We start from the raw sequence: 25,693 nt of genomic DNA, 5'->3' as shown, positions 1-25,693 counted from the left end.
AAACTAAGATACTTATTTCAGAGATGCTGCTTAAGTAGATGAAGCTTATCAGAATGCTCTTGGGGGAGGGTGAAAGATTGGAGGGTATTCAAAAATAGTTTCAATTATGGTTCCCTTTTTGTTGATTTGAATTCAAATTATCAGCAGTTTTACTAACTTGCTTTTCTATGAATTAGCTTACCTGTCTGGTGCCTCACCTTTGTTCTAAAGTATGATAAGATATTAAGTATTAGTTTTCTCTGTGTGTCTTCAATTTCAATAGCTTGTGGGTAGGAATCTTTAAAGAAGTAATTGTAAGTCTGCTGGAATTTTTTTTTCCTGATGGGTAAGGAGAATGCTGATAGTACTACGAGATGAACTAAAGTAGTCGTGTTTCAAATAACAATTTATAATGGACTAATGCTTACTAATTTTGTTCCAGAATTCCCGAAATTCACTTTTGGCTTCTTCTGGATTTGGAGTCTCTCTCCCAAGTGCTTCCCAGTCCTTGATATTTGGGGCTGGAAGGAGCCAATCAAATGGAGTGATGGCTCCAGAAAGCAAACCTTCTGGATTTCCTTTTGGCTGTGGTACTGGACAAGAGGCTCAAAAAGATTCTGATTCATCCAAGAACTTATTTTTTCAGTGCATGTCCCAGAATCTTCCTTCCAGTAACTATTTCACGGTCATTTCAGAGAGCTTGACTGAAGATGTCTCTAGTCGAGACTCGTTCAAGCAGTGTACAGAGAGTGTGGGTGCTGGGACTTGTAAAGGTAAAATTCTTTCAGTGGACTGTAAGCCAGGAGCCCAGTCTGGTAGTTCTGTAGAGCGGAAGCTGCCTGTGGAATCTATGCCTACCCTTACTCCAGCCTTTTCACGAAGTCTGTTGAATACTCGTCCCTCTGATAGCCATGAAAACCTATTTTTACAGCCCCCAAAGCTGTCACGAGAGGAACCCTCAAACCCTTTCCTGGCATTTGCTGAGAAAGCAGAATTCAGTCCTTTCAGTGGCTTTGCATCTTCATCTCAGACAGGGGTTTGTGCTCTGTCAACACCTGTGGGTCATAAGGCCACTTCTGGCTGGCCGGAATCACTCACCTGTACAGACTCTTTAGCTAAGAAGAAAACCTTGTTTATAACAACTGACTCCTCAAAGATGATCTCTAGTGCTTCTGGTTCAACAGCTACTGCTGGTGTTCAGAGCCCTTCCACTGTAGGGAATGGCCGTTCCAGCTCACCGAGCAGCAGCCTGACACAGCCTATTGAGATGCCCACACTATCCTCCAGTCCAACAGAAGAAAAACCAGCTGTTGGGCCTGGGCAGCAGGACAATCCTCTTCTGAAAACTTTTTCCAGTGTGTTTGGCAGACATCCACCTACCCTTTTCTCTTCACAAGCAGAGTTTCCACAGGAGAAGAAAGCCCCTTTTGAAGCTGTGAAAAGGTTCTCGCTAGATGAGCGGAGCTTAACGTCCAAACAGGACTCCGACTCCAGTACAAATAGTGATCTGTCAGATTTGAGTGACTCTGAAGACCAGTTGCAGGCTAAGGCTTGTATGAAGGGTATCCCAGACCATTTGATGGCGAAGCTAGGCCCCAATGTGGAGCGCAATGCAGAATTACTGCTGGGTAAAGGAAAGGGGAAGCAAGCCCCAAAGGGCCGGCCCCGCACAGCTCCCCTAAAAGGTGATGACTTGAATGCAGATGATGTTTTGGAAGCACAAGGAGGTGGGATACTGGGTTATCTCCTGTGTAATGAATTGTGTAAACTAACCACAGTTGTAGACCTCATTCATATTCAGTAGGCAGCACACAGGATGCTTACAGGGCTGAAGCTTAATGCTTCATGGATATGAATTTGGTGTTCACTTTGATAAATGTTTAAGCCTGTGTGTCAGGACAGAAGTGTGGTATGCTGTAGGCTTGAACAGACGTACTGTTTTACATGGGTATGAACATACAGATCTCTGAGAAGATGATTGTTGGAGCCAGTATCCTTTTGCTCTTGCAGTTAACTGATAGATTTTTACTTCTGCTTTGCCTCACCCAGTTGGCCAGTCTGTGCTGAAAGATATGAGTAAGGTGAGGAAGCTGAAGCAGTCAGGTGAGCCTTTTCTCCAGGATGGCTCTTGCATCAATGTAGCTCCACATCTGCACAAGTGTCGGGAGTGCCGTCTGGAGCGGTACCGCAAATTTAAGGAGCAAGAGCAGGATGACTCAACTGTGGCATGTCGCTTCTTCCATTTCCGGAGGTGCTCAAATTCTTCCTTTTTTCATATGTAGTCTGTGTGCAGAGCTTGGGCCATATCCAAGCACAATGTTTTATTAATTAAATATGCTGGGGTACAGTAATGAAGGTTTTGAGTGTCTTGCATTTCCCTGCATCACCTGATGGGAATTCCCTCCCTGGCCCAGAAAGAGCTGCTTTTCAAAGATAAAGCTATAAGACACTAAGTGAGCCTCTGGGTACAGCCTCAGGAAGCTGAATTTGCTTTATTGGGTAGAATTTTACTTCTGGATGGCAGTTAATATACAATAACTCTCACTCCTTCATAACGCATTCAGAACAAAGGTAAAATTTTAATCCACTCAACAAGTAACTAAGCATTGCCAGCATGAGGCTAATGTTTCACCATATTCTATTGAACACAGGACTAATTTTTAGGAGTAGAACGCTGTGTCTGTGTTCCCTCTGTGTTATATACATGTATTACTCTTCTTTGACCTGTTGTGTTTCTTTTCGTCTTCCTTAACTGTCGATCCTAGCAAGTGCTACACATCTTTTTCTGAAAGTAGTTAAATGACTTTCTGACATGTAAAGGATGAACTGAGTTTTTAGTATGTGTCACCCATCCAGTAAGCATGCTGCTTCTTTTCCTAAGCTTGTTAAAAATTAATCTAGCTTGAGGTTAAAGATAAAATGATTTCTGCTTAAAAATGAAGATATCTTTGATATTGACAGGAGATGCTTAGGGTTCTGTCATACAGTTTTACACCTTTTATCACACAAGGTAAAGAGAGGGTTAACAGCTGTTGGTATAACAGTAGTGATTCATCTATGTGGAGACCAGTGCGACAAGGTTTTTTACATATATCATCATGTGAGCTGTTGGAAGAGTTGCCAGGTGTTGGCAGCCCTAGCCAGAACTGAAATACCGTTTTCTCAAAAGGTGGGGAAAACTTTCTGATTAATTAAAACTGAGAATGACAGCCATTCAGCATCATGCAGCAGGTCAAATTGAATTTTGTTGTCTCTTTCTATTAATGAGATAGAGAAGTGGGATGAAGCAAACTGTAGCAATTTCTTTTAGGTGGAATTTCCCACCAATGTTTACTACAACCTTGGGATTCATTCTACTGGGTGTTGTAGCTACAGCTTTGTATGCCTTATTCTCTGTGTTACTGGTATTTGCATAATAAGTGTACTGTCTGTAGAATATAGCACTCTAGATGAAGTATTTTTCCTCCCTTTCTGGATTTATGTTCTGATATAGATGTCATTATAAGTTAATTAAAGGTGATTGAGCAGTTTCTCAATTACTCCATCCTATTTCCTGCAGGCTGGTATTTACCCGGAAAGGTATACTACGAGTAGAAGGTTTCTTGAACCCGCAACAAAGTGACCCTGATGCTATGAGCCTATGGATTCCTTCTTCCTCCCCTGCAGAGGGGATCGATCTGGAAACTTCCAAATATATCCTGGCCAATGTTGGGGACCAGTTCTGCCAGCTTGTTATGTCAGAGAAGGAGGCAATGATGATGGTGGAGCCACATCGTATGTTGGGCTTTTGTCATGGTTTTTCCCACCCTTTCTGTATAATGCATGTGCAGTAGAGTGGAATAGAATTGAAAATGTCTTAAAATTTCTTTTTGAAATGCTTCTCCTGCTCTTCCAAAGAGAGGCTATATTCACTCTTGGGTGGGGGATGTAACTGAGGGATCGGAATTTGAGACTTTCTTTTGGATCAATGCAACATTACCACCAAGGAAGCTAATGGTAACTTTCCCAGACATTATTCTTTCAATAACTAAATGCAGAAATCAGCTGGCTCATGCTCCTAAGAAAACAGAAATAAGCCCAAACACCTACCACACTGACCAGCTATGCTTTAATGAACAGATTTTCTGATGTTTTCCTATCCTTTCATGCTCCAGGGACCTCATGTAAAGCTCAGGGTTTTCTAGGGTGGGAGCAGTACCTTAATTCATCCCCCAAGGACTTAGCTGATCATCTAGTTGCCAGCTTTCCATTTCAGGGAGAAAGGGTTGGGGCGGGGAGGGGAGGGTACCCAGTTTAGTTTATCACATGGGGATAACTGACTATCTAATTTTTTCCTGTTATTTTGTGGAACATACAAGGGCAGCCATTTGGAGAACCCCTTCCTTGGCAAATATGTTGGTTTAGAATCTAAGTAGTTGATAGAGATCTGATTACTAAAACTAAATACACATTCTTTATGGTTTTATATATTGATATCACTTGTTCATAAAACTAGCAGAAGATTTGTGATTTTGCTGTAAGTTCCATTAGTGCTCCATTAAATTCAGTTATTACAGAACACTGTAAGGTGCTGCATTTCCTGGTAGTGTGCATTTTGATACCTGACCTTACCCATTCTTAGAAATGGGAATTTTAATAGTGTCACTGGATTAGCAACTCAAAGTATGGGGCTATGAAGGTAAAAAATGTGTGTTTCTATACTCTTCCTTCAGGTCATGTTGCTATGAATTTATCAATGTTGCTGTGATACTCTCAGATTAGATGGGAGACATGCAAAATGTCAAAGCAATAATTCGTAGTATGCCTTCTTTCTATAGAGAAGGTGGCATGGAAGCGAGCAGTACGTGGTGTGAGGGAGATGTGTGATGTATGTGAGACAACACTCTTCAATATTCATTGGGTTTGTCGGAAGTGTGGTTTTGGCGTCTGTCTGGACTGTTACCGGCTGAGGAAGAATCGTCCACGTAGTGGTGAGTACTGGGCATTTTTCTCCCGCTGTCATCTTTGAGCTGAGTATAGTCAGGGAATAGTTTCTGGGAAGTTGTAGAATGTTTTGTGGGAGAGTTACCGAGTATCAGCTTGGAAGGCATGTTTGGAACTTGTCTTACATGCTGCTGTTTCATTCTTCATTTCCTTATGTACCTGTGTTTTATCTATTTGCATAGGATGGGATTATTAAAATCACAGCATCAGCAGGCTCAAGCATAGAGTGTCTACTGAGACAGTTGACTGTCTCAGGCTGTATAGTTCTTTTCCTCAAAAAGTATAAAAGAAAAATTATGTACTATCTTAACAGTTCAGAACTGTTGTATGGGGAACTTGTAAGCAGACACTGCAGAGAAATGCTGTCTTTGATAAGGAGTTAGATTGGAAGGTTTTCCTCTTTTTTTTTTTCTTTTTTTTTTTTTTTTTTTTTTATTCTGTGACACACCAGGGCTTCTAATTCAGGAAGAAGTTCAGTAAGTTCAATTTTAAGAAGCAGAGGCATGAGAAAGTGGATACCTGGCTGGGTTTTTTGGTGTACTCTGCTGTACTGAGATGGTAATCCCAGTGAGATTAATTAGTGACAGTTACATTATGATATAGAGCAAATGTATAAAATACTGGATGTTAATAAGTGTGAATACTACTGTGTATTCACTGTGATTACTTAGAAAAGTATAATGAGAACAAGAGTATCATATTTTAAAAAATGAGGTTAGAAGCCAGGATTTTTAGGTGATTGAAAACAAGCTGCTATAGATGACTGAGGGGAAATTACTATGGTAGCTGTATAATCTGAGGAGGCAGAAGTTGCTGTATATCCAGTCCTAATGGTCTGTATTTATAGTTTATTTCTGAGATCACCACGTTAATTTCCTGCACTGTAAAGAATCTAAATAAACAATAGTAATGCACAGATATCCTGCATTGTAAAGCTTTAGTACAAAAATATTTTATTTTTCTTTATTCCAGATACAGAGGAGATTGGTGATGAAGAAGTTTTCTCATGGCTGAAGTGTGCAAAGGGTCAGTCTCATGAACCAGAGAATCTCATGCCAACACAGATCATCCCTGGTACAGGTAATGCTTGAAACACGAAAGGAAAAATAGCAAATTTTGTACTAATTCTGGGCAAGAAAATGGAAAAAAACGTAGAGATAGGTGATGTTGTAGCTGATACCTCTTCTAGCATTGATTTAGAGGAAAATTCCACTTCCTACAGCAGAAGGGTTGAAGGGAAGGTAACCCAAGTATGATCAAGCTGTGGATTTGAAGTGTGCATCCTTCTAGTATTAGCTGTGACTTGTTATGGTCAGCTGTTTTTTAGTTGTATTTTAAGTAAATTTGTTTAAATAGCAAGAAAGAGGTTTTTGGGGATGGTTTGGGTTTTTTTTTCTTCTTCTCTGGGGACAGGGAGGGAAACTAAATGGTTCATGCTGACTCTTTACATAACTGGTCATAAAAATCACAGAGTCGTAACATGGTTTGGGTTTGAAGGGACCTTAAAAAATCATTTGGCTTCAACCTCCATGCCACGGGCAGGGACTGCCTTCCACTAGACCAGGTTGCTGCAAACCCCATTCAACCTGGCCTTGAACACTTGAAGGGATGGGGCAAGCACAGCTTCTCTGGACAATCTATGCCAGTGCATCACCACCCTCACAGGGAATAATTTTTTCCTAATAGTCAATCTAAACATACCCTCTTTCGGTTTAAAAATGTTGTTCCATATCCTGTCCCTAGAGACCCTGAAAAAAAAGTCTCAGTGCTTATCATCCCCCCTGATGTATTGAAAAGGCACAACAAGATCTCCACAGGGCGTTCTCTTCTCCAGGCCAAACCACATCAACTGTCTTGGCCTTTCTTCATAGGAAGGGAGTTCTAGCCCTCTTGTAATTTTCATGGCCTCATCTGAACCTGCTTGAAGAGGCCCATGTCTGTCACGTACTGGGCACCCCAGAGTTGGAATGCTGAACTCCGGGTGGGCAGGTGGGCTGGGGTAGAGGGGAAGAATCGCCTCTCAGCCTGCTGGCCATGCTTCTTTTTATGTAGCCCAGGCTGCAGGATGGCTTTCTGGGCTGCAAGTGCATTTTACCGAATTATGTCTAGTTTTCCATCTAGCCATGTATCCAAGTCCTTTGCTGCAGGGCTACTCTCAATCCATTTCACTCCCCCACTCTGTACTGATATTGAGGGTTGCCCCAAACCAGATGTGGGACCTTGCACTTGGACTTGTTGCACTTAATGAGGCTTGGGTGGGTCCACTCCTTAGGCTTGTCAAGGACGTGCTGGAATCAGTTGCACACCTTAGCTTGGTGTCATCCGCAAGTTTGTTGAGGGAGTGGTCAATCTCACTGTCAATGTCATTGATGAAGACGCAAAATAGTATTGGTCCCAGTAAGGACCTTTGAGGGGCACCTCCTGTTAGTGTTCTCCATTTGGGCATAGAGACATTTATGATAACCTTTGGATGTGATCATCCAGCCACTTCCTTACCCACAGAATCGTCCATTCATTAAAATGTATCTCTCCAATTTAGTGACAAGAACTTTGTGAGGTGCTATATTGAAGGCCTTGCAGAAGTATAGGTAGATTGCAGCTATTTGTTTTTTGTTGCTTAATGATGCAATCACTCAATTGAAGAAAACCACTAGATTAGTCAAGTGTGATTTGCCCTTGGTGAAGCTGTGCTGGCTGTCTGTAATCTTCTCTAACTTCCATATGTTTTGACATGCCTTCTAGGAGAATCTGCTACATGATCTTACCTGGTTACTGTAGTGAGGCTGACGGGTCAATAATTCTCAGGGTCCTCGTTTTGAACCATTTTAAAAATGGGCATAATGTTTCCCTTTTCCCAGTCCCTAGGGACTTCATTGGACCGCCAGGACTTTCCAAGTGTGATTGGCAACTACATCAGCCCAATCCCTCAGGACCCTGGGGCGCATCTTACCAGGTTTCATGGACTTTTATATGTTCCAGTTCCTCAGGTGCAGCCCCACCTCAAATACTGTCTGCAGTTTTGGGCATCTCAGTACAAGAAGGACACCAAGCTGTGAGAGTGTGTCCAGAGCAGGGCAACCAAGATCTGGAAAGGTGTCACAGCACAAGGCTTAGGAGGAGCAGCTGAGGTCACTTGTTTTGTTTAGCTTAGAGAAAAGAAGGCTGAGGGGTCACCTCATCACAGTCTACAGCTTCCTCAAGGGGGTCAGCAGATGGGGAGGTGCTGATCTCCTCTCTCTGGTGACCAGCAGTAGGACACAAGGAAATGGAATGAAGCTGCATCAGGGGAGGTTCAGACTCTGCTTCACTGAGTGGGTGGTTGGGCACTGAAACAGACTTTCCAGGGAAGTGGTCAGGGCACCAAGCCTGTCAGGTTCAAGGAGTGTCTGGATGATGCTCTTAGTTGTATGGTTTAGTGTTAGGTGCTCCTGTGAGGGAGCAGGGAGTTGTTCTCAGTGATCCTCATGGTCCTCTTCCTGCTTGAGATTCTGTATGGTTCTCCAATGAGAGGAGGAACTTTATTCCCCCAGTTTCTCCTTTGAGGTTCAGGGTCTCAAGAGAGGTGAGAAAAGGGAATAAAACTGAAAAATGATGGGAAATAAAAATGTTGAGTATGTCAGCTTTCTTCTTGTCAGCTGTCACTTGCTTGGACATCTTATTTAGTGCAGATAGCGTGTGTTGTATACATTTTCTTTAATCGTCTTTTTCTGGCCAGGATAACTGTTGAAACCCTTATTATTCTCTTCATCCCTTGTCAAATCCATTTTCATCTTTGTGTTAGGTTTCTTGATGCCATCTCTGCACATCCAGGCAGCATCCAGGATTATGTGTCCAGGTTCTACTGCCTCTGCATTTCATTCTTAGATTTTAGTTTGATCACGACGTCCTTCTTGACCCATGTTCTTCCCTTGCCTTCCTTGTTTTATTTTTTACATGGAGGAATTGACAGCGCTTGCACTCCAAAAAAAATGTTCTTAAAGTGCTGCGAGCTCTGTTCTGTTCCTTTGTCCCTGAGGGCAGTTTTCCAGAGCATCCCATACACTAATTCCTTAAGGAAGTGAAAGTCTGCTCTCCTGAAATTCAGTCTGACTGAATTCTGACTCTACTCTTGATCTGGCTTACACTCCTCAAGGTTGGGTATTCCACCAGGACCTGATCACTGCAGTCCAGGGTACCACCAGTCTTGACATGTCTGATTAGTTCTTTCATGTTGGTATATGACAGGTCCAGTAACACTTCTTTTGTGGTTGGTCTCTATGTCATGGATTAAGTTACCCTCAAAACACTCCAGAATTGTCCTTGATTGCTTGCAGCTTGCTATGTTGCTTTTCCAGCAGACGTCAGGGTGATTGAATTTCCCTAATCATCATGTGAGCATGATGCTTCCTGTAGTTGAAATAAGAACACTTTTTCAACAGGCTCCCTTTGGCTGAGTGGACTGGAGTAAACCCCAGCAGTGAGATTTTCTTTGTTGGCTTTGTCCCTCATTTTTGCCCATAAATTCTTAACTGTTCATCGCTGTTTTTCAAAGATAGTTCTCTGAGGTCAGTATGTTCTACATGGAGAGCACCTCCCCACAGTTCACCAGTTCCACAATTAATTGTATCATGCTTCAGTGATAAAGATTAGATTGTCGCTTTCTAGTTGCACAATGACTTCTGTCTCCTCCTGCTCATCACCTGATCTGCATGCATTAGTATGAAGAGGCCCTCCAGCTGGGCTATAAACCTTACCCCTCTTGATAAGAACATACCCAAATTCCTTTGAGTTATTTCACAGGTGTTTCTCTGTTGCTTCCTAATATGTTGGTAACCCCTGGCTTTTGCCTGTTGCTCAAATCTGCATCCCCTTTCCCCATTAAATCTAGTTTTAAAGTTCTCCATAAAAGTCTGGTCAACTTGTTGGCAGAGGCTTTCTTGCTCTGCTTGGGCAGGTGAATCCCATCTACTCCCAAGAGACCTGACTTCTTGGAAGTAGATTTGTGGTCATAGAAGCAAAACTGTTGAATATGGCACTGGCCACGCCACCAGGTATTCATCTGGTCAATTCATTACATCTGTCTGTGTACCAGGAGGATAGAGGTGAACACCTGTGTTCCAGATCCTTTCAGCATTGCTTCAAGGGTTATATAGCTTCTTGTGGTGGTGTAAAGTCACCTCATTGCAGTATCATTGGACCCTACATGGAATAGTAGAAGCAGATGATAATCTGTAGGATTTGCCAGGTTTGGCAGCCTCTCAGTGACATTGTGAAGGCAGTGTTAGCACTGTTCGCCACACTCTACTGATCAGGGACAATGTCTTGTTATATAGCATGTGACCTTAAAGATACTTTGGCGGTAATACTAAAAAAACACATTTCTTTGAAGATATAGTTTTGGCCTTTTTTTAGATTTCTTTGCATGTGATATTCAAGATCTAACTTCATTTACAGCACTTTACAATATTGGAGACATGGTTCATGCAGCACGAGGCAAATGGGGTATTAAGGCCAACTGTCCATGTATTAACAGACAGAACAAATCAGTGTTGAGACCAGCTGTCACTAATGGAATATCACAGGTATGTAATTTGAAGCTGAAATTACCTTGTTCAACATTTACATTTTAAAGATCTATTAGGATGTTAGATCTGTTAAGCTAATCTCTTGTGAAACTGGAATTTTACTTTCTCCATATCCGTTTTTAGGGACACGAATTGCATCTGTTATCTACCAAGCAAGATATTATTTGGGCTAATACTCTTATGTAGAAATTGGGGAGGAAGCCATTAATATTGATGCTGTATTTTAAAACAAACCACTATGAGTAGCTTGCAACATGTGTTTTTATTTTGTTGTGCTTCCTGAAGGAATCTAGAGCAGTTCTGTAACTATCAACACAAAAAATCCTCCTGTAATAAAAAAAAAACCCAGAAAGAAAAGGAAAGAACTCAAAAAGATTGGGCTTAAGTTAAAAGATGTCTAAAAGATGACATGATAAGAATTCACACCACAGTGCAAAGGTGAATACACACAGATAAGGAAGCTCCTGTATTCTGCTAAGCATAAATGAATTTTACTGTGAGCTTGTAGCAAATGGAAAAAGAAAAACAACTGACAAAATCGATTGCATTGGATATTGAAAATGTCTCCAAGTTGAATTCTTCCCTTTATTCAACATTTAGCAGTTTTTTTATATTTTTTGTTTTAGCTTCCAACTGTAAATCCTAGTGCATCAGTCTCTGGCAATGAGAACACCTTTTCCACTGGAGCAGGGACAGCAGGAGTGGGGCAAGTAGAAATGGACACTGTACCAAAATCTGAAGCAACTGACATTAGGATAGAAGAATCTGCAAAAGCAGAGACATTACCAACCAATAACACTGGGGAAGTAAAGTCTAACAGACCACTTTGTCCAGAAACAGCTCCATCATCAGCTTTACACTGGCTTGCAGATTTAGCAACGCAAAAAGCGAAAGAGGAAACAAAAGGTGAGCAGAAGAAATGCCCACTGGGGTTGCAATTAAAAGATAAATGATAACACACTGTTTGATTGCTGTACTTTGTGGGAGTGTCTAGCCCTAAACAGAAAAGAAAAAGGTAAGTTTTCTTCCTTTGCATCTTAGAACCAGTTTTGTTCTACAGGCTTAGAAAAATGCAAAGCTGGAAAGATGATGCAGCTGCAGACAGTACTGTCTCACAGTTTATTTCTGTGCCAGGCTGTGTATTTATTTTCTCAGAAGCTGACATCCTGATGTAAAATTACAGTAATTAATTTCAGATGCGGCTTTGTCACTTTATAACTGTTGAAGTAAATACAGCTTTGTTGTGTGGTATGTGAAGAATGTATTTTCAAGGAGCTGAGACTAGAGTCCAGTTGGAGAGTCAGATGAAAGCTTAGAGCATCTCTAATACTCATTAGTTGGAATGACTACACTTCCTAGAAGTCAGAGGTAACATGACTAACACAGGATTTATTCCTGTCCATATGTCTAGAAGGGACTACTTTACATATTGATGTTAAATGTTGATGAATCACTTGCAAGTTTTGCAGGTCACTTTAATATTTTGTCTACCATTAAAATTTGAAATATTTAAAATCAAAACATAAATTCAGAAAGTCAGGGAAATGTTTTTTAACTGAAGACATTAAAAAGTTGTGTTTACATGTGTCAGATCTTTGATCGGATCTATTGTGCTGTTCAAAACCATAGCAGCATACGAAGGGCAAAATCTATGTGAAGTATCTTTGATGCTCATTGAGGTGCCTCATTCACTGTTACAGTGATAATTTACCGTTACCACAAGATTCTGTTAATATCCTATTTAATGCAAGAGGAAATAATTTCAGAAAACTTTGTGATCGTTTTGACTTTGCCTCTTGGGGATTTTTTTCTCTCCCCTCCCTGTAATGTTTATATTTATCTTGCAGAATCAGGATCACTGAGATCAGTGCTTAATAAAGAATCCCATTCACCCTTTGGATTAGATTCCTTCAACTCCAGTACAAAGGTTTCCCCGCTAACCCCAAAGCTGTTTAATAGCCTCTTGTTGGGCCCAGTGACATCTAGCAACAAAGCTGAAGGCTCCAGCCTCAGAGATCTGCTACACACAGGGCCAGGAAAGCTTCCTCAGGTCCCATCAGACACAGGAATCCCCTTTCCTCCAGTCTTTTCTGCAGCTTCTACGGTAAATAATTTTGTATTCCTTCAATGATGTCTGTTCTAGGGAAGGATTTTCATCTGGATGTTTTAATCATATTCTACTCTTGAATGTTGAAACAAATGTAATGCCTCACCAAAACTCACCACCCCACAAATTTGTAGAGAATTTTCATGCTAATTTTTACTTTTAGTGTACTACTGCTGAGGAGAGGCTATTCTCTTCAAGAGACCAAGAAAGTGGATTAAATACAGCCTATAACTTGTTTTTGTTTAAATACAGCCTATAACTTGTTAATCAGAATCCCTGCAAAGTTCACATTAAAATTTCACATCTTTAAAAATATTGTAAGAGCATACCACAGAAAAAAGACAAAAACTTCAGAGTAAACCAGTTCCTTAAACTTATGTATACTTAAAAGGCATTTGAGCTAGAATATACTTGGCCAGGATCTGCTGCTCCACCTGCAACACTACAAATCTATGGGGCCTGATGGGATAAATCCAGGAATCTTCAGAGAGCTGCTGATGTCATCAAAAAGCCTCTCTCAATGAGTTTCATGTGGTCTTGGGAGTCTGGAGTGGTCCCAGCTGACTGGAAGCTGGCAAACATTGTCCTGATTTCCTAAAAGGGCAAAAAAACAGTACCATGGAAACCACAGGTGTGTCAGTCTCACTTAAGTGTCCAGTAAAATAATGGAAAGTATTATTCTGGGAAGTATTTGAAAACATCTGGAATACAATGCAGTCACTGGTCACTGCAGTGTGGGTGGAAAGTCCTACTTGTTGAATGTGATTTCCTTCTATGACGGCACCACCTCATTCATCGGGGAAAGCCAGTAGATGTCATCTTTCTGGAAGTAAATTTTTGATGATGTCTCTCTAAATATCCTTCTGGACAAAATGTCCAGCAGACAGCTGAATAGCCACATTTGGACAACATGCTCAGGCACAGGGTGCGATTCTTAGCCTGTCCTGTGGAGGGCCAGGAGTTGGACTCGATGATTCTGATGGGTCGCTTCCAACTTAGCATATTCTATGGTTCTGTGATCCTGTGAGTTTAAGGTGTAGTTGCCATTTCTGAATTCTTTTTCTGGAATAAGGATACTTAAATCCATTTTGGAAGAAATAGCTTTGAAAAAAACCTGAACAAATCAATGCTATTTGGAGTGGTTAGAAACATTTTGTTTGAGGAGAAGGATAAATTCTGTGGAATTTATCAACACTTATCTCTTTTTGGTGAATACTTTCTCCAAAAGCTTAGGCAGATAGAGTAAGAAGGAAGTTGAAATGGCTTGTCTCATAGTGGATTTTTTTTAAACTCTCTGACAGGCAGGCCGGCAGGCCAGCTCCTCGATAATAGTTCATGTTGGTTGGTTTTGGGAGAGGGAACTGTACATGAAAATATGATGCTGCTACAGGAAAGTGAATCCAAGAATACTTCTGCCTGTCATCACTGAGTACAGGCAAAGAAATTGTGGTCACTTGTGTTAAAGCAACTTATTCCTTCAAGGCTTGAGATAGCCTGTCTGAACTTGTATCCCTGTCCTGGCAACTCTACGCATTGTCTCACCACATCTAATCAGATGTATTGTGTAATGTGTTTTTTCACTTTCCTGGCGTCTGATCTTCACTGAGTAACTTAGATTTAAAGAACTTATGGAGAACTCTGGTACATCTCCTGACTTGAATGTCTGGATGCTTCATATAGAATGAACAAAACAGACCTGAGAAACAAGTGTGTTACTCAAATTGAGAGAAGCAAGACTGGTGCTCATGGAGAGAATCATCTTGATCTTTCTGGAGCATTGATACTTTGTTGTGAAGAATAATAAGCATTATCTTTAATAATTAAGCTGCATATTATCTATCTTACAGCCTCTAGCAAGTCAGAGTAATGGTACATTTTTAAGACCATCCAAAGCGGGTGATGTTATGATCTAGTCTTATTTGGGTAAGATGGGCTGTAGAAAACTAACATAATTCCAGGCAGCAGTAGAGAGTGGAATCAGACTAGCAGTGGGGTAGTGCCTGTTAAAGGAGCCCAGGGTCCTGGAGGACAACAGGCTGCACCTGGGCCAGCACTGCACACCTGCAGCTGCCAAGGTAAACAGTCCTGGGCTGTATCAGGAAGCATACAGCTGAAGCACATCAAGGAATGTGGTTATTTCATTCACCTCCTGTCAGATTACACCTGGAACACTTTCCAGTTTTGGTTTCCCCGGGTGAAGAATGACAGTGAAAAATTGTATGGGATCCAGTGAAGGGCCATAAAGAATGATTAAGGCATTGGAGAGCTTGACACATTTAGAAAGGTTCTAGTAAATGGTTCTCTTCATCCTAGAGAAGAGAATGCTTTGGGGATCTGATCAATCTTATAATTTCTAAAAGGTGTTTGTAGGGAATATGGAGGTACTCATTTCATAAAGATGCATGGTTAATAGGTCAAGGGGCAATACAAGTTTATTTTAGGAGAAGTTCTATCTGGATCTAAGGAAAAATTCTCCCTTTACATTCAAAGAGTGGAATAGGCTGCCCTAAGAAGTGAATTAATCTCCTTTCCTGTCAAGTTAAAGTTGACATGACCCAGCCCAGGGGAGCAAAACCTGATTTCAACAGAAATTTACACCAGATGATCTCTAGAACTTCTGTTGGACCGAGACTCTTCTACAATTCCATAAGTATTTTTTACTGAATTAACATATTCAGTAATGAATAATGTTATGTTTTAGATTGATAGCTCTATATATGGTGAATTTTTTATCTATTGAACTTTAGTTTTTAAGATGATGGCAGTTTTTGGGAGGGAGGAGAGAGTGGTGTTGATTGGTTTGCTATGTTACTTTTGTTTTTCACTTGAATGAGAAGGTTTTTTCTACCAGAAATCTTTCACTGCTCTGCCTCCTCCCACAAATGTGTGAAACAAGGTCCAATAAGTGTTTATCTTCTGTTGAATATATAAAATTTATTTAGTGTCTTAAGTATTTTGCTATAAGCAAGGCCTATAAGCAGGCTTTTTATTTTTTAAGTTAAAACGAAATTTTAAGATTGTGTTGATAACTTGTTACAAATTTTAAACACCCCTTGAGTTTTAAATGTCCCTTGAGGAGCATGGCTACCAGAACCAGAGAGTCTCTCTACTAGTGGTTCCACTAACATACAGGAAGCACTTTCTCCTTTCTCTATCCATGTTTACTTAGTGTTCACATATGTGAACAGCTTACGTGTCCCAAGGTTTAATTGACTTCCTTAGTAATGGTATGAAGAAAATGGGGAAATGGAGTTTAGATATTAATGAAGTTGGGAAAACTATGAACTATTTTTACAATCAAAGTAAAGTTTTCTATTTTATGTCTGCATAATATTTTTATAGGTAGCGTTTAGCTGGTTATTTTAACCTCTCCCATTGTAAAACAGAGCCATAGCCATTTCTGTTCAGTTCTGTTGGATACATGTCTGTCTCTGAGCCAGTTTGTTTCTGATGCATGTTTTCGTGGTAGCAAGGTGTCTGTGCTAAAGTCTGAAGGAGAGCAGATATACCTTAATAATTATACTGTTGCAAGACTAAACTTACCTCTGGATTTACGTCTTCTAGGGGGTCAAAGGTAAAGCCAGCCTGCCAAACTTCTTGGACCATATCATTGCTTCTGTGGTGGAAAATAAGAAGACGTCTGATGCTGCAAAACGAGCTAGTAATTTAGCTGACACACAGAAGGAGGTGAAGGAAATGGTAATGGGATTAAATGTGCTGGATCCACACACTTCCCACTCTTGGCTGTGTGATGGTAGACTTCTTTGCCTTCATGATCCCAGCAATAAAAACAACTGGAAGATCTTCAGGGAATGCTGGAAACAAGGCCAGGTGAGTGATAAGTATCCAACCCTTATTGCTTGTTAGTGTCCTGAAATTGCAGTCTGTACATTGGTAAAAACAGTCTCTTCAAACTTTGGCTCCTGAGTGAATGTGGTGAATGAATATTTCAACTGTAGCTTTATTAAGAGGGGACACAGCAGCCCTGTTCACTTTATGCTATATTTATTTGGGTCCATGTCCTCTTGCATGTTGAGCTTTTCTCAGCTTACCATCATGAGAGTGTTTGCTGTGACAGCCCTTTTAGTTGTAGTGTGCTTTGGGCTGAACGTCCTCTGCTCTACTACAGCCCAGTAGGGAATCCACTCTGATTTCCTGAGTGCACCTTAGCATCTGCTCCACACTCGATGCTTTATAGCCTCAGGGAAAGATGCATTTTCTTCCAGCTATGGTGTGTACAGGAGTGAAAATGCTGCATGCAATAATCTACTGAATTTTGGATGTACTTGATAGAGTGTCTCACCCTGAGCCCTACAGCCAGTGGGAACCCAAGTATTGTTGTGGACTCAGCAACTCATGCATGGAGCACTCTCGTGGATTGTCTGAGGTGCCATCAAGCAGTTAGGCCTTCAGACAACAGACTATACCTTAGACCTGCTCTCAGCACTGCCACTTTTTCAGATGTCAGTCTGTAGTGCTGCAGCTTAGACTTCTCCAGAGGGACAGTAAGATCAGCCTGGTCTGACAACCTGAATCTTAAAAAATGGATGAGTAATTGCTGCTGCAAAGAAGTGTACCCACCGCTCTAACGGAGGATAATGGCCATTGCCATTCAAACTGTATTTTTGGCACTTGGTTCTGCAGCTGCCTCTGACACAGTTACCTTCACTAACTACTCAGAATTGAGGCCATTAGTGCTAGACCATTATGTCCATCATCATCTTTTCTGGAGAAGTGCTTGTTGTCAGATAGTTTATGTTACAGTGCTAATGTGCTTGGCAGTCATATTCCATGCTTATTTGTTGTTTTTCACAAGACACTGAGGTGTGGTGGAGGAACAGGCTGCGTATACCTCTTTCGGCACTCAGAGTCTACTCCTGACAGTAGAGTACTTTTCATTTAAATGTAGTCCCATGGAACTGCACATTCTCTGGGTTGCCTGGGCATAAGCACAGCTAGCACATAGCTGTGAGAACTGCAAAGATGGCTGTTGTGCCACAGGCCTCATTTCCGTTCATGATTCCTCTGGCCAGCTCCTAATAGTTGGAGGAAGGTACTGTGCAGCACACCCTTGCTTGTCTGACTAGAAACTTCACTGCTGGCTTCCGACTAAGTGCAGTTGCTTTCCTGTCCTGACTCTTTTGGGGTACAGAGGAATCTCTTTTTTTTTTAATTTATTTTATTTTTCATCCTGTTATATTTTTCTGATTTATGAGAGATTTCAGATCATTCTTTTGCAGTGCTGTGGTGTCCATCATCTTTTCTTTTCTAAGAGCTTCTTAGTTTCTGGTTAGCATACTTTGATAATTTTCTCAACACTTTCTGTTGGGAAATACTACTGCCTCTCCTAGGAGGATCTTAAACATCTTGGGAATGCCTACAAAAAATGTGCTTGTCAGTTTCTTTGCCAATGAGACTGGTTAATCACCATGTGCAACATGCTGTTTGTGACCATGGGGTTCTTGACTGGCGATGAGTCTTGAGAGACTGCTTAGGGAGTCTAGAGATGTGATTATGAATCTTGTGTCCGATGTGTAGCTTGCAGAGTGCAGCACCATCCAAGTTGGTGTACACCCTGAGACTCTGGCTGCAATTGCCATGCTCGTGTACCTGTACAATAGCAGGTACTTTGTCACCTGCTATTTTAGCCTTTGCCCCAAGGTATGCTATTGATGCTTCTGGATCGTTTTAGCATTCAGAGGACCCCTTGAATAGGAGCAGACTGGGAAAGTCCTTTGCTCATTCAGCAGTCCTCAAGGTGGTGTTGCAGTCATTGGAGTTTCCTGTTGAAATGAGAACGGGAATTGAACAACCTCCCTTGTTCCTACATAAGAGAGAGCATGTGACCCAGACAGGTGTTACTGTCTCAACAAGGGTATTTTAAAAATAATTTTTTCAAGCAGAGACTCTCTGAAGAAACTGTTCTCTGTCACTGTACTTCCTTGACTTACATCCTCCTGTACATCCCAGCTGCACCTTTAAAAGTGAAGTGAAAGAACATTAATTCTACCACTATTTCCTAAATCCCCTTCCTGTTTTGTGTTTTGGGAAAAGTTACTTGGAAAAAAACCCTTAGCCACCCTCCCCAGCACAATAACGCTGTACACTAGGTCTGTGCCATATGAAGATGTTGGATATGATGGCATCCGAAATTGTTAAAAGAGAAAATTCTTTTCCCTTAATGCTTAGATAATAATGGCACTCTTTCAGTGTCACTCAAAAAGGGCAACATTTTTTGAGTCCTTCATCTTAGAAATTGTCAGAAACTAGTTAAACTTCGTCTTATCCCAGAATTCACTGAGGCCGTAAGAGTAATTCTTGAAGTTGTTTTTAAAGAGCATTTTTTTCTCCTGGAAATGGTTTTTGCTCATCTGGGTATACTGTTAGGATCCTCATCCTATAGCAACCTGGTATTTTCTGACTTTTTCTGACTTTCCATGTTAGGATTTCTCTTTTTTGAGACACTGAAAATATGATACAGTACTGGAGCTTTTTGTTTTGATTTGGGTTTTTTTGTTATTTTTATCTCCTTGTAGTTTGAGAGCAGATTTGGCAGGAGATGTCTACCACGCAAGTCCACTGTCATTTTATCTTGGAGCCCTGTCTGTGTTATTCACTAGAAAGAATAATTTTTTCTTCCATTGCAAATTTGCTGCTTAATAGCCAGAAGGGTTCTACTAAGTTAAGCAATTTGGTTGTTTTGGGGTTTCTTTTAATTGCTGTTTACAAGTGGTCAGGTGAATGCAGCGGGGATCAAAATGTCATTATTTTTTCGCACTGAAGTCAGCTGGTTTAGCTATCAGCTTAAAGTCTACCAGGCAATGCTTTCTACACATCCTGTGAAAGGTACTGTGAAAAGTTATTTTACTCATAGGTGATCCCTAGTGTTTGTTGTAGAATATGCTTAAGCCCTAATGTTACCATTTTTGCTGGGATGAGAGTATATTCAGATTTGAGATTGTTGTATTTGGTTTGTTATCTTAGGGAGTTTTGCTGCTTGTCAGGGTGTCACGTTTGTGACATAGTGGGAAGACTACCAAAGCTTATCTGTCCCTCAAACATGTGCCCTCTGCTGCTTTTCCATATTGGCACTCAGAGTACTACTGGGGAGACCGGGAGAATATCAAAAGTGGCTGTATGGCTCTGGAAGTGTTAATCAAGGCCGTGGAGCCCTCATGGTTTTCTTACTCCTGCCAGTGAAGGGTAGGGGAGTGGTCAGATCCTGCATGTCAACTATGGTTTGCACAGCCAGTTTTAACCAAGAGGGTTTTGTGAACATGGGAACCTCTTTGAGGATTGAGGGTTGTGTGGAAGAGATAGGATCCATCTAAGCAAAAAAAAAAAAAAGGATCTTTGCCAACAGGCTGGCTAACCTTATGAGAAAAGCTATAAGCAGGAACAAGGGATGGAGAGATGGAGAGTATGACCAGTGATATCAAGGAAGGAATTGATTGATTTGGCAAGCAAGCAGTGTGAGGTGATGTGAACAGGGATAATCCTGTACTCAAGAAACAAAGGATGAAAGATGTCCACCTCAAGTATATGCATGTAAGTAAGGATCTGTGTGCATCACAGCATTGTGAAGAAAGTTCTCACACTGTTTCTGGGAAATTAACATAACTAGATGTCTTTCTGAAGTACCTGTACCCTAATGCATGCAGCACATTGAACAAAGAGGAGGAATTAGTGTGCAGTTGCACAGCCGTGATCTCAAGTGTATGACCAAGTGGTGAGATAGCTCATGCAGCTGTAGTATGGGAAGGAATAGGTAGAGGCTGTTCAGGAAGGACGACACAGGAATGACAAGCCAGGAAAGTAAGCAGGGAGCATTGCTGTTTTTGTGAGGAAGAACCTAGAATGCTTGAAATTGTGTAGGAACTGATGATGAGCCATCCAAGAACTTAGGGGCCAGGATTATTGAGCAGCAATTATGGACAACATTATGGCAAGTATCTGCTACTGACCAGCTGACCATAAAAATGTGATAAGGCCTTAAAAAACTGGAGGAAGCCCTGTGTTCACATTTCCTGGGCCTCATGGGACCACCCTGATACCTGCTGGAGGAAAAACACAACAGGTCACAAGCAGTCCTGAAGTTTTCTGAAGTGTGTTCATTCTCAGAACATTGATGTCAATGTTCTGAGACAGCTGCTGGGGAAGGGCACTTGTTCTGGACCTTGTGCTTTCACACAAGGAAGAACTGGTGGTTGATGTGGAGATATGGGGCACCTTTGCCTGCAGTGACTATTAGATGGTGGCATTCAGATCAAGATTCTGAGAGGAGGGAGCAAAACAAAAAATCATGATCACAAATTTGGGCTTTGGGAGAGCAGGCTTTTGCCTTTTCAGATACTTGCTTGGAAGAATCCCATGGGGATATGGTCGTGAAGAGAAAAGGAGCTCAGGAATACTGGTTGAATCATGCTTAACCTGCCTTGTAGCCTTCTGTGATGATATGACTGGCTTGGTACATGAAAGGAAAGTAGTGGATGTTTTTTGTCTTAACTTTAATAAAGGTTTTTTACACTGTCATAATATCATCAAAGTGATTTGGTAAGTGAACAGTGTGATGGACTTAAAACTGACTGAAATGCCATGTGAGAGAGCACTATCACTAGTGGTATATCGTCAGTCACTTCTGCAGTGAGTAGTACTTGTCGTGTCATTAGTGGCCTAGATGGGGTAGGGTTCATACACCCTTAGCAAGTTTACAGGCAATACAAAACTAGGAGGAATGACTGATACAGCAGATGAGTTCTGCTGCTATTCAGAGGGTCTGAACAGGCTGGAGAATTGGACCGAGAAGAATCTAGTGATGTTCAGCAGGGGAAAATGTAATGTCCTGTACATCAAGGAAGAATAACATCCTACAGCAGCTGCTGAGAAGCAACCATTTGGAAGGTAGCTTTGCCTGGAAGAATCTTGGGGTCCCAGTGGGCAAGGGAGTGACTGTGAGCCAAGAATGTGTCCTCACAACAAAGAGGGTTGTCAGCAAGTCAAAGGAAGTGATGGTTCCTCTTATTGTGTTCAGTTCTGGGCTCCCCAATGCGAAGGAGGGGAGGGGGAACCCCAGTGAAGGGTCACAAAGATGATGAAGGGACTAGAGCATCACTTAGCTGAAGAGAGGCTGAACAAGTTAGGACTGTTCAGCCTAGAGAAAAAGAGGCTCAGGAGAGTGTGGGGAGGAAATCTTAAGAGGGTGCCAGGCTCTTCTTGTCAGTGCCCACTGACAGGAGAAGTGGGAGTGGGTGCAGAAAGTTCAGCCTCAATACAAGAAAATACTCTCTTTTGATGTGAGGGTAGTCTAAATGTTTCTGTGTTGGTTTTTTTTTTTTTTCCATTCCCCTATTCCCCTGAAATTCACAGGAGTAAAGTAAACAACCCCTTTTTGTTTTCTTAAATCTCACTCATCTGAAGTTGAGGTTTCATTGCTGCCTTCTATAACTTAATGGCTGTGTTGTATTGTATTTGAAAACCAAGGCCATTCCCATTATCCCCAGACTTGGGATTTTTACATTCATTTCTGGATGTAAAAATAGTTGTCCTCACTTAGGAACTAAAATCAAAACTAGGCCTTTTAGAGGCTATTGGACAATACAAAAGAAGCAGCAGTTAGTTACTTGAGTGTGTTTAAGCAGCATGACTTTGAAGTTGCTTGTATATAGCTCTGTCGGTATCTTTGCCTAGCACACTGTTATTACATCTAGGGTCATGTGTGTTTCTCAGGGTTGTGCTGAGCTCTTCATATGAATAAACCAAGACCCACCATCACTATACATTGTTAATGCATAGGGCACAGCTTGGAATTAATTCAAACTTGCACAGCCATGGGAACTGCCATTTGAACATAGGTAGCAGTTACAAAAGTAAAGCTTTTTGGGTGGGAATAGTTCATGTGCAAGTTCACTTTATACCCTCTTCATTTTCTCTCAAGTTTGGTGACTCTCTTTTGAGATGGCAGGGTGAGAGGAACTGAGAAAGTTTTGGCAGTGTTGGGAGGTTTGTCTGGTATAACTTTTCCAGTGTCAGTTTAGCAAATGCTTTGAGGTTAATTAAATTAATTAATTAATTAAAGCATTTTAAATGCTTTTATGGGGAGAGGCCACTGAAATAGCTGCTTGGAATACATGTACATCATTAAGTGAAGAAGTTTCTGGGTCAAGATAAAGCCAGGGAGGTCCCTTAGGGATTGCTATCATGGGCAAAGGAGGTTTAATTTGTGATAAAGGAGTTGAATTTATTGCAAATTAAAAATAGAGTAGGCTGGAAGAGAAGAAAGACAAATCAGTGAACACCTTACCTCTCCCCACCCACTTCAACTTTTTCCTAGACTCAACTTTACTCTCTTATCTCTGACTATTCTGCCTCCTTCCTGCAGGGTGGATGATGGGGGTTGTGGTCAGTTCACAACACAATGTCTGCTGCCCTTTCCTCCTCACACTTTCCTGCTGCTTCCTCTGTGTGGAGTTCCTCTCACAGGATAGTGTCCTTCACAAATGGCTCTAACATGAGTTGTCTCCACGGGCTGCTCCAGTGTGGGTCCCCAGCGGGTAGTTTTTGCCAGAAAGTTTGCTTATAAGTGGGATTCTCCCTACGGCTTCTGCCAGAACCTGCTCCAGCATGGGCTCTCCATGGACTTCCTCCAGCAAATATCCCTCTGCTGCAGTGGATCCTCTGTAGACTGCAGGTGGATTTCTGCTTCACTGTGGTCCTCTACAGGTTGCAGGGGACAGCCTGCCTCACCATGCTCTTTAATGGGCTGCGAGCACCTTCTCCATCGCTGACCTTGGTGTATGCAGAGCTGTTTCTCTCCCTCCCTCCTGCCTGCCATCCGTGTGTTGTGTGTCCCCCTGTCTCTCTCTCTCTCTCTCTCTCTCTCACACACACACACACAGGCGCGCATGCGTCAGCTGTGGAGAACTTTTTACCCTTTCTCATTATTACAGAGAATGCTACCAGCATCAGTTGTGGGCTCAGCTTTTGCCAGTGATGGGTCTGTTGAGCCTGGTGGAACCATCTGTGTCCACCATGGGGCAGCTCCCAGCCTCCTCTGACAGAGCTTATACCTGCTGCCAGCACCTTGCCATGGAGACCTAATGCACTTGCCTCGGCAAGTCTAATCCAACGCCTCTTCTAAGGCAACTGCACCTGGCATGGAACTGAAGTTTGCTTTGACTCTGGTTATTTGCTTGATGCACAAAAGCCAGACATGGTGAAAACAGATTTGTGGTGTCTTTTATATGGTGGTAGCAGGAGTCTTGGCTCTCTTAAGAAAGTTTGGCTGCATATATAAGATAATTGGTTATGGTGGAGTAAGCATTCATCTTTGTATTCTCAGCCCGTGCTGGTATCTGGTGTCCATAAGAAGTTGAAGTCAGAACTTTGGAAACCAGAAGCTTTCAGCCTGGAATTTGGAGATCAAGATGTAGATTTGGTGAACTGCAGGAACTGTGCCATAATTTCAGACGTGAAAGTGCGTGACTTCTGGGATGGCTTTGAGATAATATCTAGTAAGTAATATTTATGGCTGACTAGTTTAACTGAGCAGTCTGTCTTGTTATCTTCAACTCTTAATTTTCCACCTATTTTCCTAAAAAATAAATGAAGAAAAAATCTGAATACCTATCAGTCTCATCCAAAGAAGCCATTGCTCCTTATATGTAGCACACCTTGGAAAATGCTTTATTGGTGGGGATTAGGGCAGGACTGTCCAAGAGAACTGTCTGTACTGCAGTGTGTTGGTGTGTGTAACTTTCATGTGTCAAACTTTCATGGGAAACTGCCTGTTTGTTTGTTTGTTTTAACTTTTCCCAGTGAAATTAATCCTCAGTTACCATTTTTAAGAAAGTAAGTAATGTGTCTACCTTTGCTCTCCTTTCAACCTCAGTTTTTATTGTAAAACTAAAGGGAACCTGCTCTCCTAAAACAGATGGAGACTTTCGATATGAAAATTTGGATTTGGTGGAATACATCAGTCAAGTAAATCTGACATACAAATGCAAATTTATATCTATTATGAATAGCAATGCTATATGTGTGCCTCACATGATAACACATTATTTAATGCTCAAGGTCTTTGAGAAAACCTTCTGTCAAGTGTGGATGGGGAAACTAACCAACTAAAATTTCTGAGGACATTATAGGTCAGGTTAAAGAGCTTCTGACAAGCTGAGTGCTCCATTTTAGATTGTATATACCTAGATCTGAGTGGTCTTATAGTTACAGGTGTAAGTTCATTGCAGTATTGCTGATTTTCGAGTTGTGTATAAAATGTTTTCTGTATTTATTGCTGTGTGCATATTGCAGAAATGGTGAAGTGTTGGATGACTTAATGGAATGTTCATTCAACAGTCAATGAAATTATAGATTTGCAGACCAAGAATATTCCTTTCCTAGTAATTTTCCAATCAATAAACTCCCTGCTTTTGACTTGTTTTTTTATATGGTTAGTACAGAGTGTTGTATTTTGTACTGTTAAATTTCATACTGGTTTTGTTATTAATCAGAATAAATGGCCTTGGAGGATATAATGGTGTGGTCTTTGTGTATTAACAGTAACTGGGAAAGTTCACGAACTCTTCACTTTTGTGCTGGGGTGATGAATGAAAATAGTGAATTTGTATGGGTCAAGTTATCTTTGAGAAATGTTACTTGCAGTTTGTCTCCAGACAGATAAGCTTCTTTCAGCAAAATCACCTTTGGCTTTTCTTTTAGACAAAGCCTTTACCGCACTGTACATGAGAAATATTGATTACCTAGGTTGGAAAACCTTATCACTCATGATAGTTTTTTTTAAATACATTTTATTTAGAGTTGCTTCAGCCGTGTTCAGTCCCCAGTATAGAGGAATATTATTTGCTGCTAGTCCAGATATTTCACATTCTAATTCTTATGAAAACTGTTGGTATATTACCTAATGTCTCTGACTTCTCTGCATTACATGAATTCTAAATTTTTTAAATAGGTGGCTGGCTCCCACCCTCACATTAAGTTATCAAGGAGCTGTAGAACAGCCACTGACTTTGGAGGTGTTATTGAGATTATTCTATATGATACTTTA

At 41.2% G+C, this 25,693-nt stretch overlaps 1 protein-coding gene across 2 annotated transcripts in view; it reads left to right on the top strand.

Annotated features, from left to right (window-relative positions):
• Positions 1-25,693, top strand: part of KDM3B (lysine demethylase 3B) — a 47,456-nt gene that overhangs the window by 13,418 nt on the left and 8,345 nt on the right. For both annotated transcript variants that reach the window (XM_054288022.1, XM_054288023.1), the window contains exons 8-17: positions 422-1,664; positions 2,029-2,230; positions 3,539-3,753; positions 4,797-4,949; positions 5,935-6,042; positions 10,396-10,523; positions 11,153-11,432; positions 12,374-12,630; positions 16,198-16,464; positions 23,972-24,143. In XM_054288022.1, coding sequence (XP_054143997.1) covers positions 422-1,664; positions 2,029-2,230; positions 3,539-3,753; positions 4,797-4,949; positions 5,935-6,042; positions 10,396-10,523; positions 11,153-11,432; positions 12,374-12,630; positions 16,198-16,464; positions 23,972-24,143 — 3,025 coding nt within the window. The remainder of the gene's footprint in view (positions 1-421; positions 1,665-2,028; positions 2,231-3,538; positions 3,754-4,796; positions 4,950-5,934; positions 6,043-10,395; positions 10,524-11,152; positions 11,433-12,373; positions 12,631-16,197; positions 16,465-23,971; positions 24,144-25,693) is intronic.

This window comes from Melozone crissalis, unplaced genomic scaffold (assembly GCF_028551555.1).
Source record: "Melozone crissalis strain CALT ecotype California unplaced genomic scaffold, PUWL_Pcris_2 ptg000061l_1, whole genome shotgun sequence".
Classification (NCBI taxonomy): Eukaryota; Metazoa; Chordata; class Aves; order Passeriformes; family Passerellidae; genus Melozone; species Melozone crissalis.
This window is presented reverse-complemented; position numbering and strand designations above follow the sequence as displayed.